Source organism: Curcuma longa, unplaced genomic scaffold (assembly GCF_044706935.1).
Source record: "Curcuma longa cultivar G26 ecotype Majalengka, Jawa Barat unplaced genomic scaffold, ITB_CL_G26_1.1 utg8573_np1212_1322966_RagTag, whole genome shotgun sequence".
Lineage (NCBI taxonomy): Eukaryota > Viridiplantae > Streptophyta > Magnoliopsida > Zingiberales > Zingiberaceae > Curcuma > Curcuma longa.
Window position 1 is genome coordinate 1,045,185 of NW_027435604.1, and position 14,924 is coordinate 1,060,108.

The following is a 14,924-nucleotide window of genomic DNA, read 5'->3' on the forward strand; positions in this document are numbered from 1 at the left end:
AAATAGATCTCTTGACACTGTAGTAAACCTAGGGTTCTTCAAGTTCCCTTATCCTATAATATTAATTAAAACATACATTAAAGGATGTTCGAAAGGTTGGCTTCCTAGAAACCAATGAATATATATATATATATATATATATACATAAAGAAACTATTTTGATATTGTAAGGACAAGTTCATGAATAGCCAGGTTGGATGTAAAGAGCAATCAAATTGAGAGATATATTGTTGATGATAGTAAAAAAGCATTGTATTTTAGTTGAGACCAAAATTGTCTACTTGCAGTAAAACAATGATCTCATTATTCTTAAATATGGAATGATCATGTAGACAGTCATTATTCAAGTAGATAGAGCCAAAATAGATCTCTTGACACTGAAGTAAACCTAGGGTTCTTCAAGTTCCCTTATCCTATAATATTAATTAAAACATACATTAAAGGATGTTCGAAAGGTTGGCTTCCTAGAAACCAATGAATATATATATATATATATATATACATAAAGAAACTATTTTGATATTGTAAGGACAAGTTCATGAATAGCCAGGTTGGATGTAAAGAGCAATCAAATTGAGAGAATATATTGTTCATGATAGTAAAAAAGCATTGTATTTTAGTTGAGACCAAAATTGTCTACATGCAGTAAAACAATGATCTCATTATTCTTAAATATGGAATGATCATGTGGACAGTTAATATTTATTGATGATGGTGGTCCTTTTTTCCTTCAATAAACTAGTAATAAAATTCAAAGACAAAAAATAACACTAAATCTTCACAAATTAATAATAATAATAATAAGAAACTAAGTTGACATTGTAAGGACCAGTTCCAGAATAGCCAATAGATTGGATGTAAAGATCAATAAATTGAGAGAAATATAATATTGTTGATGACGGTGATGATAGTAAAGCTATGCATTTTAGTTGAGTCCAAAATTGTCTACTTGCAGTAAAAACAATGAGCTCATTTTTCTTAAATCTGAAATGATCATGCTGATATTTAGTGATGATGGTGGGCCCTTGTTCCTTCAATAAACTAGTAATAAAATTCAAATACAAAAAAAAAAACACTAAATCTTGAAATGGCTGTACAATTCTGATCTGCTGATATCTTACTCATGAGAACATCAAATCCTAATCGCCAAACTTTGTGCTAAGCTAGATATTTGGAGTCATATAAGTTTGGACAGTAGTGTTTCATGTTAAACCATGAGTTAACAAAAAAGCTGATTGAGGCTGCCTAACCAAAACTGTGGCAGCACAACAATGTGAGGCATTTGCGTAGTCAACTACTCAACTTTAGTCAACTTTCTGATATAAAGTAAGTCAACTACAACCTGTACAAATGGAGGTAATTCCCTATAAACATCAATGCCTGTTACAAAGAAAAAACACAAGTGGACCAGTTAAATAACGATGCCTCAGCGAGAGATGTAGTACAAGAACATCGAACAGAAGTAAATATGACATGGCTATAAGACATCCTGAAATGGGAAAAGCATTTGCAGTAAAAAGTATTCAACATACTTCAATAGACTAATTGTTACCAGTATTATTATCGCCTATTTCAAAGTGATAAAAACTTGCTCGCACAAAGCTCCAAATTCTCATGGCTTATATGCATGTTCTGCAATTTACATCGACAAAACTTTACTCCCAAATTTCAAATCGGAAAAAGTGTAAGTATGCAAATGCACAAGGATACAGACAAAGGTAAAAGCAAATAGTAGATACAATGATCAATACCATTTTCATTGCTGTCCAGTTTGGATCAGGTTTTCTTTCAAGTCCTTGCCAAAAAACAGGACAGAAACTAGTGAATAACTTGATCAAAATAACTTGAAGAGGAATTTCGAGGTATTAATTTGCAAAACCAGAAGGAAATATATTGAGTTCAAAGAGAAAAGTTAAATCAATCAAAACCTCAATAGCTAGATCATTTCGAAGGCGAACTTTGTGATGTATATTAGATTGTTGAGCTTCACAAGTCAAAGATAGCTAGACATAATAGAAGCATGATCAGCATCAGTATCTAATGTAAATTAACAGATTTGCAACAGGTAGTTCAGATCAATCACGGACAAACAATATATACTACCTCATTGAATAGCTCCGTTAAAGGCTCCGTTAGCGGCGATTGCTGGAACCTTTTAGTTGTTGAAAGATTGAATTCCTACCAAAAATGAAGGGAGAGTTCAAACAAAAGTAGGCCTAAATTATTCCCCTTTTAGGGAATAGTAAAACACATTACTGAAACCTTGGGTTTAGTTGATTCTCGTTTAGCACATCGGTATACACCAATATCTCCTTTACTTGCAAGAATCTGTTTAAAACAAAATTAATTCACTCAAACACTAAATGAAAACCACTTCATAAAGAGAAATTTTGCAAGCATATTCTTTTGAGTACGACAATCTTTAGAATACGACAATACGAGGTACATATTTGTCTGTATGAATAAAGGTAATTAATTGCTGCTTAAGCATACAGAGGTCAGATTAATCTTCTAACCAACCTTGCATTCTCTACTTTAGAAAACTAAAACAGAAATAATTCATACCTTTGGATTTAAGGCTTGAGCTTTGAATCTTATTAGGATGTGTTTTCCTTCAACATTCCTTTTAACATCAATAATGTTAAGTAAATAAACAAAAATAATTGTTGAAACACAAAGTAATGAGATATGATAACAGTTCAATGAGTAAATTTCATTTGGGTACTCTAGTTAAAATGTTTATCTGTGAATTTCAATGACCTCCAATACAACTGAAATAAATCCTCACTACATTCTTCTCAAATAAGAGAAGCACATGTTGCACCCTTTCCAATTTAAAGCATTGATCCATGATTAATCAAATAAAAATATGCAATAGAAGAGCATACATTTTGATTATTCATTAATTTTTTTATTTAATTTAGTTATTGCAGGATCAGAAAATGCCAATACACAGTGGAATACGTACACATTAGAAAACAAGACTAATACAACTCAGAATAGAATTATATCAATATACAAATAATGCTACTATCATGAATTGAAGACACAAGGTATATCTCTATTCGTTTGGGAAAAAAAATATCTGATTTTAGTGAACACTAACTTGAAAAACAGTAATCGCATAATTAGTTTGATCAGACCAGTCATCTGTTATTACAAATTGAGCACTGGCATAGGCAAACATGTTTTCCTTGTAGTTTGTTCTTTCTCTGATGCCAAAATGGGCCACACAAAAAGGACAAATTGTGTTATCTAAAAATTTAGCCAAATGTGTCAACAATGCATGTTAACTCGCCCTATCAACACACATCATTAGACAATATTAAAACCCTGCTAAATTGATCAAGCTAAGCAAGACAATGTGCAAGTTTCTGTCGCAATACTTAATTAAATTAGATTGATTCCAAATGATAATTATCATATCAAACAAGTAGTGGATTCACATAACTATAAAGCTAAGTGGAAAAGATGTATCATAAATGTAGGTAAATGAAAATGTGCAAGATTAATATGACCAAGAAGTCAAATGAACTAAAACATATGCTTATAACAAACACATATGTCATTCAGACAGTTTTACAAAGTACAAACATAGATTTGCAATCAAATTTTCCTAAAGCAATAATTAACTTTCTTGTATCATTGCATTGCAGGAATACTATCACACAACAGCAAAGGAAGGCAACTCACTCATGTGGTTGAATTCGTATTGAACTAGCAACGCCTCCTGTAACAGTAGGATTATGACTATCTGAATTCTGCATGTTTGAACAAAATATGTAGCCTTGAGAATAGCAGAGTGTCATATAATATTTAAAAATAGGTTTATTATATATCCAAAACTTTGGTAGTTGAAACAATTGGTTTTTTGCTATGTATATGGAGTCCATGATCAGCTACAGAAAAAAAAACAGATTATAGCATAATGACACCTACCATTGAGGAAGCAGATGTGTTGTGTGCTAGAGCCCTGTTATGAGTTCTAAAATTGAATTCCTATAAAAACAAACGAGGCAAAAATATCACCAACATAAATTGGAAAATTATGTATAGCAAATCTAAATAGCTTATTTAGTTCACGAATCTTCAGGCACTAGGAGAAAATGGAAATGCATAGGCATACTTTAAATTTTGGCAAACTGGGAGTAGTCTTTTGAGGAAGTGGCAGAGATGGAGCCTCAAGAATCTGCAAATTGCAAAAAGCTAATACAAGGATCGTGGCAACTGCGAGCACCTATCTTTCAGCAATGTTGGGAACTTACTTTTCTGTTTAAAGGGAGTGCTTTGAAGGTAGAAAACGATGGTGCCATCCCTTCTACACGGCATTTAGAATCATCTGGCCTTTAATAAATTGAGTAAAATATTTAAATAACCATCTTAATTAACAAATGAAGGAACAGAATTCAACTGCATTACTTTTGTTGTTGAGTTCTTAAACTAAAAGCCCTTCTCGCAGTTTTCAATTCAGGCTCCCTTGGTATTGTAAGCTTCAATCTTGGAAGCCGGTTACTGGTATCAGCAAGCCCATTTCTTTTGGTGTCTAGAAAATGATGCTGACAGAATGAAGATCCATAATAATTAGGGATTCAAGAAGATTCTACCCTTCTTGTAAAAGGAAAAAAAAAACAGCAATATAGATCAGACTAAAAAAGGTAACAGAATGAAGAGGTGGTAGTTGTACAATAGAGTTACATATATTAGCTTGTTAGTCTTCAGAAAATACGCAATCTATTCTGCTGAAGCAAAAATGTCCTCAAGAAAGTGAAACAAAAACTTAATATGAAATTACAAAATGCAAATAACAATACACTAAAAAATGTAACACAAAAAGTGACTTAAGAAGAAACTAAACATCTATTTGAATACTTTCAAGTTAAAGACTTACCTTTTCTGAGCCCTTGTGGAACAAGTCAACTTGATGCTTTGTACCAATTACCTGCACATAATAGTAAAAATTTCACACACTCTCAGCAGCTAATTATAAATGTTACTCTTTTATATCTACTTCCATCAAGGAATGCAACAAGACAAAGTTGGTCTAGCACTAGAAAAACATCTGAAATTTGTTGCATACACAGCTATTGATTCATTTCTAAACAAAGACTAGCAGCAGATAACAAGAATGTGACATAGTTAGACTCAATATTTGACAGCAACATATTAGCACTCCAAGCCGCAGTCAAACATAGCTAATGTCCTGTTTGATAGGACATTTTTCTCTCAGTCTCACCATTTCACATTTGTAAAATTTAAAATAGTTTTCAAGTAACCATTTCATAAGCTGATTTCTTTAAAATCAGATTCTGAAATATGGGCAGGTGAAGAAATGAAACTTGGAAAATAAAGAATTCCAGAAAAAGTGAAACAAAGAATAACAATGAAATACCTTGTCAGAATCATATGATTCATACTATGGTATGTTATAATCCAAATGGAAAAACCATGGCAGTTTGATTCAATTCCATACAGCTCGACATGAATCTTATTTTATATGATTCTAAATTAAATAAACCTATCAAAACTTACATGTAACCAATTAAAAGTAAATATAACCCATATAGAATAATTAATATGTTAGAAATTAATCAAAATCATTATTAAAAAAAGAATAATTTTATGTTTTACTATAAAAGTGTAAAGGTCAAAGATAGTGGAATAAAATATACATTTTTAAAGATACTTTGATGGTTTTAGAGACGTAATCAACTGCCAAAAATCTCTAACCCTGTTAACCAAAGGGCAAAATTATTCTTGAAGGAACCACATCAGAATTTTGGATTAACCTTAACTATCTCCATTTGTCCATCAACTCTCAAATAGCAAAACTACTCAGGTCCCATTTATTACATGTGAAAGTGCAGAGTTTCCAATGAACAACCAGTTCTACTTGGATGCAGAAAGTCAGGAACAAATGAGAACCAATGTCTCATATATTTCTAGGCTTTTTAATTAGGAACAAGAAAAAAAATAAACACAAGTAATGGTGAACCATAAAAAAAAAGAACAAAATATACATATAACTAACTTAACTGAAAGTATGCTAATGAAGAATTTGATATAACATGAAGTTTATATTGCACCTTGTAACAATGGCCAATCTCCAGTCGCTGCCTTTTAGCTGCTTGAAGAGTATAATCATTCACACCTGTGAAACCCTTTTCCTTTCTACATTCTAATTGATTATGGAATCTAAAAACGAAGGAAATGTGAGATAAATAATTTTCCATCAAGGACTATCCAGACAACAGTGAGGACATACAGAATAAGGAAATGATTGCATCTTATACCAAAATAGGTTTACTAAATTACAGTGTTCTCAAGGAATTTCAATCTCATACCGAAATAGGTTTACCCATCCATGGGAAGAAAAAAAGTTAACAAATTAACATAAAGATTTAAATAGAGGGCTTACCGGCTAATCGACTTCACTTCGCCAGGCCGATTTTGTTTGGCCAATAGACTAGCAGTGGGTTTCATCAAAGTTGATCTTTTTGACAAAGGCTTCTTACAGGCAGGTTTATGATCAACTTCCGATACACCTTGCACCTCATAACTGTGGAATGTACATCCTATGCAACAAACATCTCATGAAATATACTGGAATCCAACGAATAATATGAAATAGGAGCACCAAGCAATGTAGTCCAACCTAAAGTAGATTTTTTTTTATCTGTTTCTTTGAATTTAGTCCAAAGCAAATAAGATCGAAGAACTTGACCATCTATTTCATTTGGTCCAACACATAATTAAAGACTATAATTTTTATGGAAGGGAAGGGCTGAGAACCCAGATTGGATTCCAATCCCTCATTTGGTGAAAAAATGAAGGCGGGTTTGGAACCCAGGCCTTGGCAAAAATTTACAAGGTCTTTACCATCTTAGTAGAAGGCACTTCTATCAAAGGCTAAAATGATCATGACAACAATACAATTTAGATTCCTAATAAATTGGAAGTACAAGATGACCTAATCTTCCCAACAGGCATCCATTCTTTTGATGAACAAAGAGGAAGCACAATAGTTACAATCCTTTCTTTGGGCAATAAAGTGCAATTAACAAGAAAAAGGCATATAACAAACCAGTAACTACAACAATGAGTCAATGGTCATCATAAATTCTTTGACACAAGTAACATCAAATCAATGAAAGATTTGGAATATAATAAGCATATTGCCATCAGCTAGTTCAAACAACCAGGAAAATAGGCTGCAGTACATAGGATGAGAAAATGTCAAGAAAAGTGCTCCTTTGGATTCTCCATGTTAAGCAAAAGATGGCATCAAAGGACCCTAGGTTTAAATGTCTCAATGTCTCAGTACTGAAACCCCAAATAGATTAATAGCATCATTGATCGCAGACGATATGCATTGCTTTAAAAAAATAAAGAAAAGTGACACCAAGGAAGCTCCCAGAGAATAATCATAGACAGCTATCTCTGATTCTGTTAAGTCCCATGCTTGACACTTCATCTAGCTAACAGCCCCACCCTCATCACTCCCCCTTCACCTCAAACCTATGTCGGACACCTACCACTCCATTATAGAACACTTGGCTACCCCATTGATCACATCTAAAAAATTTTTAGAATATGAAGTGTTGAGTATCTAGATACTAACCCATTGATACTTGTACCCAAACTTAATTAAAATAATCATTAGTGTACCCATTTAGTCATCACTAGACCAACTATTATGCAACTGTTCTACACAACACTCGCTTCGTTCATACCAATATATAGTTATCATGATTTCTACTAGTTAAGTTTCACAGTAAAATTCAATATTATTAGGCCATGCATTCAAATACATAAATATATCTCTCAAGAAGCGTACATCAATACTTTTATAACATGAATCCTCTGTTGTATATCAAATTCCTGTTGAGGATAAATACATAGCAAAATTTGAAAATAACATGATTAACACAGGCATTATAGAGAAACACTAGCTGTAGCATCCATGTCATATGTACCTCTATCAGTGTCAGAAACCATAGACACCTCGGCGACAAAAGCATCCGTATGGAGGATTTTGATACCCAGATCTTCAAGATTGGAAGTGGTACTAATATTTGCTACTTGTATATCTTTCTCAAAAATCAACTTTGATATCAGAGCTGAGGAGAAAGAGATAGAAGTCAGATGTGGGTATCTCATAAGTGCCGAGAGAGAGAGAGAGAGAGAGAGAGAGAGAGAGACAGAATTTTACTAAAAAAAATAACACTTACAACAGATTAAAAACAGCATATTGCTTTCATAACAACCAAGGACTATATGACTGCCCTCAGAGAATGTTAATAACATTCATCCACTTTTAACTGTGATCAAGAGGTCATCACAGAAAGGTTAATTTGTTCAATATCACCACTTGCTTTTAGGTTCAATCTGATATTGAGTTTTCTTCCTCATCACAATCCCATAAAAATTCAAGGAAACACAAGAAACCATGTTTTGTTTGCTTAACTCAAGGGATGTCTCAAAGTAGGATTACAGAAAACCCATCTAGGATGCCAAAAACATTGGTATTTGTTTATTATAATTATGCATATTACTCATACTCAGAAATCTATAATCTCATAGTCCAATAAATAACTGTGCATTTTCCCACAAAGTACCAAACATGATGCCTGCAAAATACAAGGTTTAGTGATAACTATCCAAAGTTTCTAAGTAAAATAGTAGGGGAATACAAATACCAAAAGGTACGTTTTTAAAGGAGAACCAACATTTTTTCAAGCTAGTTTACAACTTCAATTTGCTATTATACAATAAGGCATATTGTCAAAGATAAATATTTGCAATTCATAAAAACAAGACTCAGCAATAGTTTGTGTCAGATAGGATTAAAAAATTTAAGCAGATACTTTCGCTTACAAAAAATAGAATTTAAAGTTGCTAGATTGTCATAATCAAAGTACAGCAATTTCTAATTAATATGATCTTGATTGTGGAACAATTGATCGAATCTGCTTTAGATGGACACCAAAAACGGTGATGTGCTCTTAAGAAATAAAGCAAACAATTGTTGTGCATCGCTAATAAATTCCAAGCATTTGCAAATGTAATGTTCCAAGTAACCTGTTACCCTTGCTTGCCTTTAAAAAAAAACAAATATTCGAGATTTTCAAGAGTAGTAGGCTTCAACAACTCTAAAATGATCAAGTTTAAGAAGAAATAAAGCAGGCTTATCCAAAAAAAAAAATATGACAACAGAAAAGGATCAAATGGAAGACCTTAAGTACGGTATGCCGCAACAAAATCAAAGTGTCAGGTTTAGGAAAGGGAAGGGAAGAGTTGTAGTTTGAGCCTCAATGTATGAGCTATCTGACACGTGACATTTCATCCCTGAGACTTGTAGGAAACATTCCCTTACCGTCAAACAAAAACACCCTGACTATGGAACAAATTTACGACAATAAAAAATATTTCAGCGACAGTCCGATCAACTACTTCTCAAACAAGACGATATAATCGAATCCAATAAAACCAATTAAGCATCATGCAGATCTAGCCAAGGCAATAAAAAGAAGCAAGATTCCGCATAAAACTACTAGGGTTTCGCGCATCCGAGGAACGATACGCACGAGATGGAGGGTAGCTCCCGGCAAATTCAAACCAGAGCTCCACCTCGTATGCCTCCGCCAGCGTCTCCTCCCTGCTGAGGTCGAAAAACTTGGGCGCGTCGAACTCGTAATCGAGATCGACCTCAAAGCGGTCGAAAACCTCCGCCTCAGGGACGACCTCCGCCATCTCGTCGTCCATCGCTTCTCGAGTGCTAAGGAAACAGGAGAGAGTGAGAAAGCGTCGCCCTCGCGGGACGACGCCGGCGACTGTAAGGACCTTCCTCCGACGAGGGTCGGGAAACGCGGAGGAAACTCCGGGGGAAGAATCCAAATGCAAAATAAAAAATAAAAAAATTGGAGGCGGATCGAATTTGAAAGCGGGGTCGGCGAGCGGACAACGCGAGGTGCGAATATGTAATGACTACTATACCCCTATTCTTTTTACGGAATGACGGTCATGATCATAGTTCAGACCGCATCAATATTCGAGCTTAGGATAATTTAGTCATTTCGTTATACCGTTTAAATTTCAAAACTAAGGACATGGTTCCAATTTATACGATAAAATAGTAATAATAACGACAATACCCTGACTAGGTCAAGCCATGCCTGGCATAAGCGATGCACACAAATCAAGTCGAATCCCAAGCTTTTAATAAAAATGAATGTAAGCTTTTAATAAATACGTAATTAAAAATTTAATAAATATTATAATTAGATGATGTAAGAATAATAAATATGCATATTAACAATACCAAAGAATATTTAGTTATTAGATATAAAATATATAAAAATTATTTAAAATAAATAAAAATATAATAGACGAATCAAATCTATGCGTCCTTTATTTATTTATTATTATTATTATTATTTACGTCAGCTAAAGTTATGATTTATCTGAACCGTTTGACCCGCGTAGGCGCAATATAATATACGAAATATTTGACCTACGCAATCACCGGCTGGATTGCTCATCGATCCCGACCGTGACTCGCGGACCTGCCAAGGAAAGAAATCTAAGCCGGGTTTATTTTATTAGGCAGGCAATTAAGGTGCCATAAATAGGTTCCTCCTCCATCGGGAACAAATAATTAGGCCATAAATAGTGGAATTTTATGATTGCATCTGAAATTGCTATCTTTTTTTTTAAGGAATTATTGACAATCTAATTATTAAAACCGGTTTAATTATTCAGGCCGGTTGGGTTTACCTAAACCGGGCCGAATGAAGGCGGACGACGCATTGGGCAAAAGAAATCGACGCGGTGCTGAACGTCAAAAAGTTATTTACCTAGTTGGAGCTTGACATCGTAGCCTGTTGGATACCGGTATTCCTATTGGAGAATAATTTTTGACCCAGTCTTGTCGTAGAGAGGACAGTTTTGGGTCTGTGTCGGTATGGTGCGCTTTGTTTGAAGGCGGTGGTCCACTTCACTACTCCATACGGAACGACGACGTGATAAGACGAAAGAGCCAGAATCACGGATCCCCTGCCGATTCCAAACAGGAAATAGTTTATTTTTCCTGCTGGACCGGGAATGATAGGCTCTCTTTCGAGTACAAGAGGTGGGGCCTTGGATGATAAGCGGAACTGTGTCGGGAGTTGCAGGGAGGACAAACAGGGGCACGACTTTTGCAACAACAAAGGGCACGACTCGAATAGAACTGCGATGTCCTATCTCCTGTCTATCTCACTTCGTCTCTTCCGCCCCAACTCAACTTCTCCTCCGCCGCTCGCCGGCAATCCTCTTCTCGTCTTCTCCTCCCGCCACCAGTATATATAAGTACTTCTCCTCGTCGGCATCGCCGGAGATAGAGAGTGTTGGAGAGGAAATCATGGAAGAGAGACGCACCGATGTGATGCAGCGCTTTCATTCCTCCGCCGCCGCCGCCGCCGCCGCCGCCGCCGCCGCCGCCACCACTGCCACAAGTTCTTCTCCTTCGTATTCACCTTCGTTCATTCCGAGGCCTCCGGGTCCTTTGGATCTCCCCAATTTCGGCGCGCCGTTCCGCCACTTCACTCCCAGCTTCAGCCCGGACTCAGTTGCAGCCAAACGACCGGGCATTCCTCCGATCCCTCCCTCTCCGACTTCCTCCTCAACGGCGACGCTTCCGTTCCACTCACGATCTCTTTCTCAACCCGTCGCCTTTGACTCCTTGCCCCATCTCTCCCCCGCTCATGCTGCTCCTCCTCTTCCGCCGCCGCCTTTGATTGTTGACCCTATGATGGTCGACGACTGGACGACTTCCTCTCGCACAGCGACCTCCCGCGATGGCCTACCCCCTCGCCGCTCGCACCGGCGCTCCCATAGCGACGTCCCCTACGGCCTTCCCCTACCGTCGCCTCCAGCACCGCGGCCACTGTCGTCCTCGAAACAAGTGGAGAACAGCGACGCCGAGGACGATTTGATATTCGCCTACATGGACAACTTGGACACGTTGAACTCCTCGGGAACGGAGGACAGGCACGAGGATCTGGTGGAGTGCAGCAGGCTCAGCGGCACGAGAACCAGCGGCGCAGACAGCAGCGAGAACGAGGCGGAGAGCAGCGTCAATGAGAGCGGAGGCGATGGCGGTCGCGGTGGAGAGAGCAAGGAAGGGCACAAGAGAAGCGCGGCAGCGGATCTGACGCCAACGAACTCACGACATCGCAGGAGTATCTCCATGGATAGTTTCATGGGAAAGCTGCATTTTGGCGACGACACGCCCAAGTTTCCGCCTTCGCCTGGAAATCAAATTGGACGTAGTGGCTCAATGGACGAGACAATGAATGCGTTCAGTTTAGAGTTAGGCAATGGCGAGTTCAACGCTGCTGAGGTGAAGAAAATCATGGCAGATGAAAAGCTTGCAGAAATGGCATTAGCTGATCCTAAAAAAGTGAAGAGGTGCCTCTACTTTGCTCAATCTCTGATTCAGAGCTTCATTCACTGTATTAAATTGTTCTTTCGCTGAGTTCTTTCTTTGAATTTTAGGATTCTGGCCAACCGTCTTTCAGCTGCACGTTCTAAGGAGCGGAAAATGCGCTATATTTCCGAATTGGAACACAAGGTGCAGATCTTGCAGACTGAGGCTACAACGTTATCAGCACAATTGACCATGTTACAGGTGTGTTTTCGAATACTTCAGATAAACTATATGCTCATGTTCTAAATTGTTCGAAGAAGAGTGATATCATCTTCTTGCAGAGGGACTCAGCTGGACTTACAAATCAAAACAAGGAGTTGAAATTCCGTCTTCAAGCCATGGAGCAGCAAGCACATCTGAAAGATGGTAACTATCTGGTGTGCTATTTTATTTCAAACTTTTAATGCAATGGAATGAGAAAATTGCCGGAAAAACAAAATACCAAGAAAGACCTTGCTTTCAATGTCTTAGAGGCTCATGTGGGTTTGAGACATCACTTTCACGATTCCTATCGAATTAATGATTTTGCTTCTACATGCCAGATCACATAATTTCAACTGAATGCTTCACAAATTGAGCCTACATGTCTACTGCCATAACGCTCGTGAGGCTTAATAATGCCATGATTCAGAGTGAATTCTGAACATTCAAACAGAATATTTTCAATAAAATTGCTGACTAATATCTCAATCTTGCATGTGATGCTAGTGACTTCTTGATGTATATGTTCAAAGCTGGCATGTGCTATTTTCATGCTATTTACAAGACTTTTCATCCATATATTGGAGTTCATTTTAGTCTGATTGTGATTTGATGTAATATCTATCTTTACCGAGTTTTCTGGTTTGTATAATAGGATACGTCGTTTTCCATGAGCTAATGTGTGTGCCTGATATTTTAGTTGCTACACAATTGTACTTTTACTTTTAGGTGATTCAAATTTCAGTTTTTATTTAATTAATTAGTTCTGTTCCCACAAAATCAATATATGTTAAACACTTTATACTCGTCATCAAATTTGAGCAATAGCATAGCCGATATCTGTGGCTCTCTTGCTCAATCCTAGAGATTGATTGAGGTAATTATTCAAATTCACTTTGGTGATTATCCCCAATCATTTGAATGTATACATGATACAATGTTTATATGTAAAGCCAAGGGTTTTTGATACCTATCTTGAATCATGCATTACCCTTCATTGCTTATCTAGAAAGTTGGAATATCCCACCATATTCATTGTTGTATATTCCTATTTAAGAATAAGTTCCCTGAGATGAAAATCACTCATTGGCAGCGTAGTCTTCAAATTTGAATGTTTGTGTTCTAATATTGGATGCATATATTGTGACATGAATAAGAATGGAAAAAACCAATCTAGGTGGTGGAACAATAAGAGAGTTAACTCACACTAGCTTAGAATAGTTTTATTATAGATTACATTTTTTTTTCAGCAAGATATGCACCAATATTGTGTGGTTTAATATCTTACATTCATCTTGTTTGGTTATCTCCTACATGTATTATTAGGATGAACTACCTGGGAAACACAGTTTTACTTTGTTAATCTTCTGTCTATATCTTACAAAATCACTTACTTTCCCAAAGCGGTTTTTCGATTGCTACACTGTATCTATGGACTAAGCTAATTTGGAAAAGAAACTAATGACATACATGAGTGCTGATCTACTTGTTCTCTATTTCAAGAATGTATTACCAGTAGCTGAAATCTTGATTTACTGTGATATTAGTAGTCAATGTAATTGTGATCTTTCATTCATTGATCCTACTTACCATAGAAATTTTCAGCAATTTCAAGTATGCTTAGAGGATCCTATTCTTTTTTTCCGTCCAACTTATCTCTTCCTAATAAATTTCGCATCTGACTTCTACAATCATGCATTATCTAGCCCTCAACGAGCAACTGAGTGCCGAAGTCCAACGTCTGAAACTGGCAACTGGAGAGATCAGCGAGGTTCAGCTTTCAAAGAACATGAATCAGCAAATGCAACTGAGTCCTCAAATGTTCCAGTTGCATCAATTACAATCACAGCAGCAGCAGAAACAACAAATTGCACAGGTGCCTCTGTGCCAACAGCCGCAGCCGCAACCGCAACGAACTCAAAACAACGGCCCTGCGAAGTTAGAATCAAGCAGATGCTAAAGGTGCCCTTTCTTGAGATATATTAAGATAGTGTTGTGTTACCTAATACATATTTAGCGACTTTGGAATGGTTTCACTACAATTTTTATGTATTCTTTTAAACATTTTAGCTTAATTGCGAGTCCATGGATTGCTCCTATGAATAACAAATTGTTTTGTACATGATATATTATGCCTCTTGGACAGATTATTGATTATGGATTAAGTTAAATAGTTTTTGTTTTCCCTGGCAAGGAAAGAAGAATGGGTAGAACATAATCAGGCAGAATGAAATCATGGATTTCGAGTTTGTTCCCA

At 36.4% G+C, this 14,924-nt stretch overlaps 2 protein-coding genes across 2 annotated transcripts; one reads left to right on the top strand and one right to left on the bottom strand.

The window, feature by feature from the left end:
- Positions 1-1,386: 1,386 nt before the first annotated feature.
- LOC141820921 (protein TPX2-like) lies at positions 1,387-9,875 on the bottom strand. Its single transcript, XM_074708286.1, has 16 exons — positions 9,585-9,875; positions 7,974-8,117; positions 6,416-6,572; positions 6,084-6,192; positions 4,889-4,939; positions 4,420-4,556; positions 4,266-4,344; positions 4,127-4,189; positions 3,940-3,999; positions 3,694-3,761; positions 2,566-2,623; positions 2,263-2,328; positions 2,104-2,178; positions 1,929-2,003; positions 1,752-1,795; positions 1,387-1,632 (listed from the first exon to the last, which is right to left on the bottom strand). The coding sequence occupies exons 1-15, from the start codon at positions 9,760-9,762 to the stop codon at positions 1,757-1,759; spliced, it is 1,359 nt and encodes a 452-aa protein (XP_074564387.1). The 5' UTR covers positions 9,763-9,875; the 3' UTR covers positions 1,387-1,632; positions 1,752-1,756.
- Positions 9,876-11,222: 1,347 nt separating this feature from the next.
- Positions 11,223-14,821, top strand: LOC141820857 (bZIP transcription factor 29-like). Its single transcript, XM_074708215.1, has 4 exons — positions 11,223-12,447; positions 12,535-12,667; positions 12,748-12,832; positions 14,374-14,821. Exons 1-4 carry the CDS (start codon positions 11,399-11,401, stop codon positions 14,625-14,627), a joined length of 1,521 nt encoding a protein of 506 aa, XP_074564316.1. The 5' UTR covers positions 11,223-11,398; the 3' UTR covers positions 14,628-14,821.
- Positions 14,822-14,924: the final 103 nt, after the last annotated feature.

Excerpts from the sequence above, each read along its gene's own strand:
- LOC141820857 (XM_074708215.1), top strand. The coding sequence starts at position 11,399 with ATGGAAGAGAGACGCACCGATGTGATGCAGCGCTTTCATTCCTCCGCC. Across the intron at positions 12,448-12,534 it reads GATCCTAAAAAAGTGAAGAG|GATTCTGGCCAACCGTCTTT; the intron begins GTGCCTCTACTT and ends TTTGAATTTTAG. Across the intron at positions 12,668-12,747 it reads CACAATTGACCATGTTACAG|AGGGACTCAGCTGGACTTAC; the intron begins GTGTGTTTTCGA and ends ATCTTCTTGCAG.
- LOC141820921 (XM_074708286.1), bottom strand. The coding sequence starts at position 9,762 with ATGGACGACGAGATGGCGGAGGTCGTCCCTGAGGCGGAGGTTTTCGAC. Across the intron at positions 6,573-7,973 it reads GGTTTCTGACACTGATAGAG|GATGTACATTCCACAGTTAT; the intron begins GTACATATGACA and ends TTTGTTGCATAG. Across the intron at positions 6,193-6,415 it reads GAAGTGAAGTCGATTAGCCG|ATTCCATAATCAATTAGAAT; the intron begins GTAAGCCCTCTA and ends CTTCGTTTTTAG.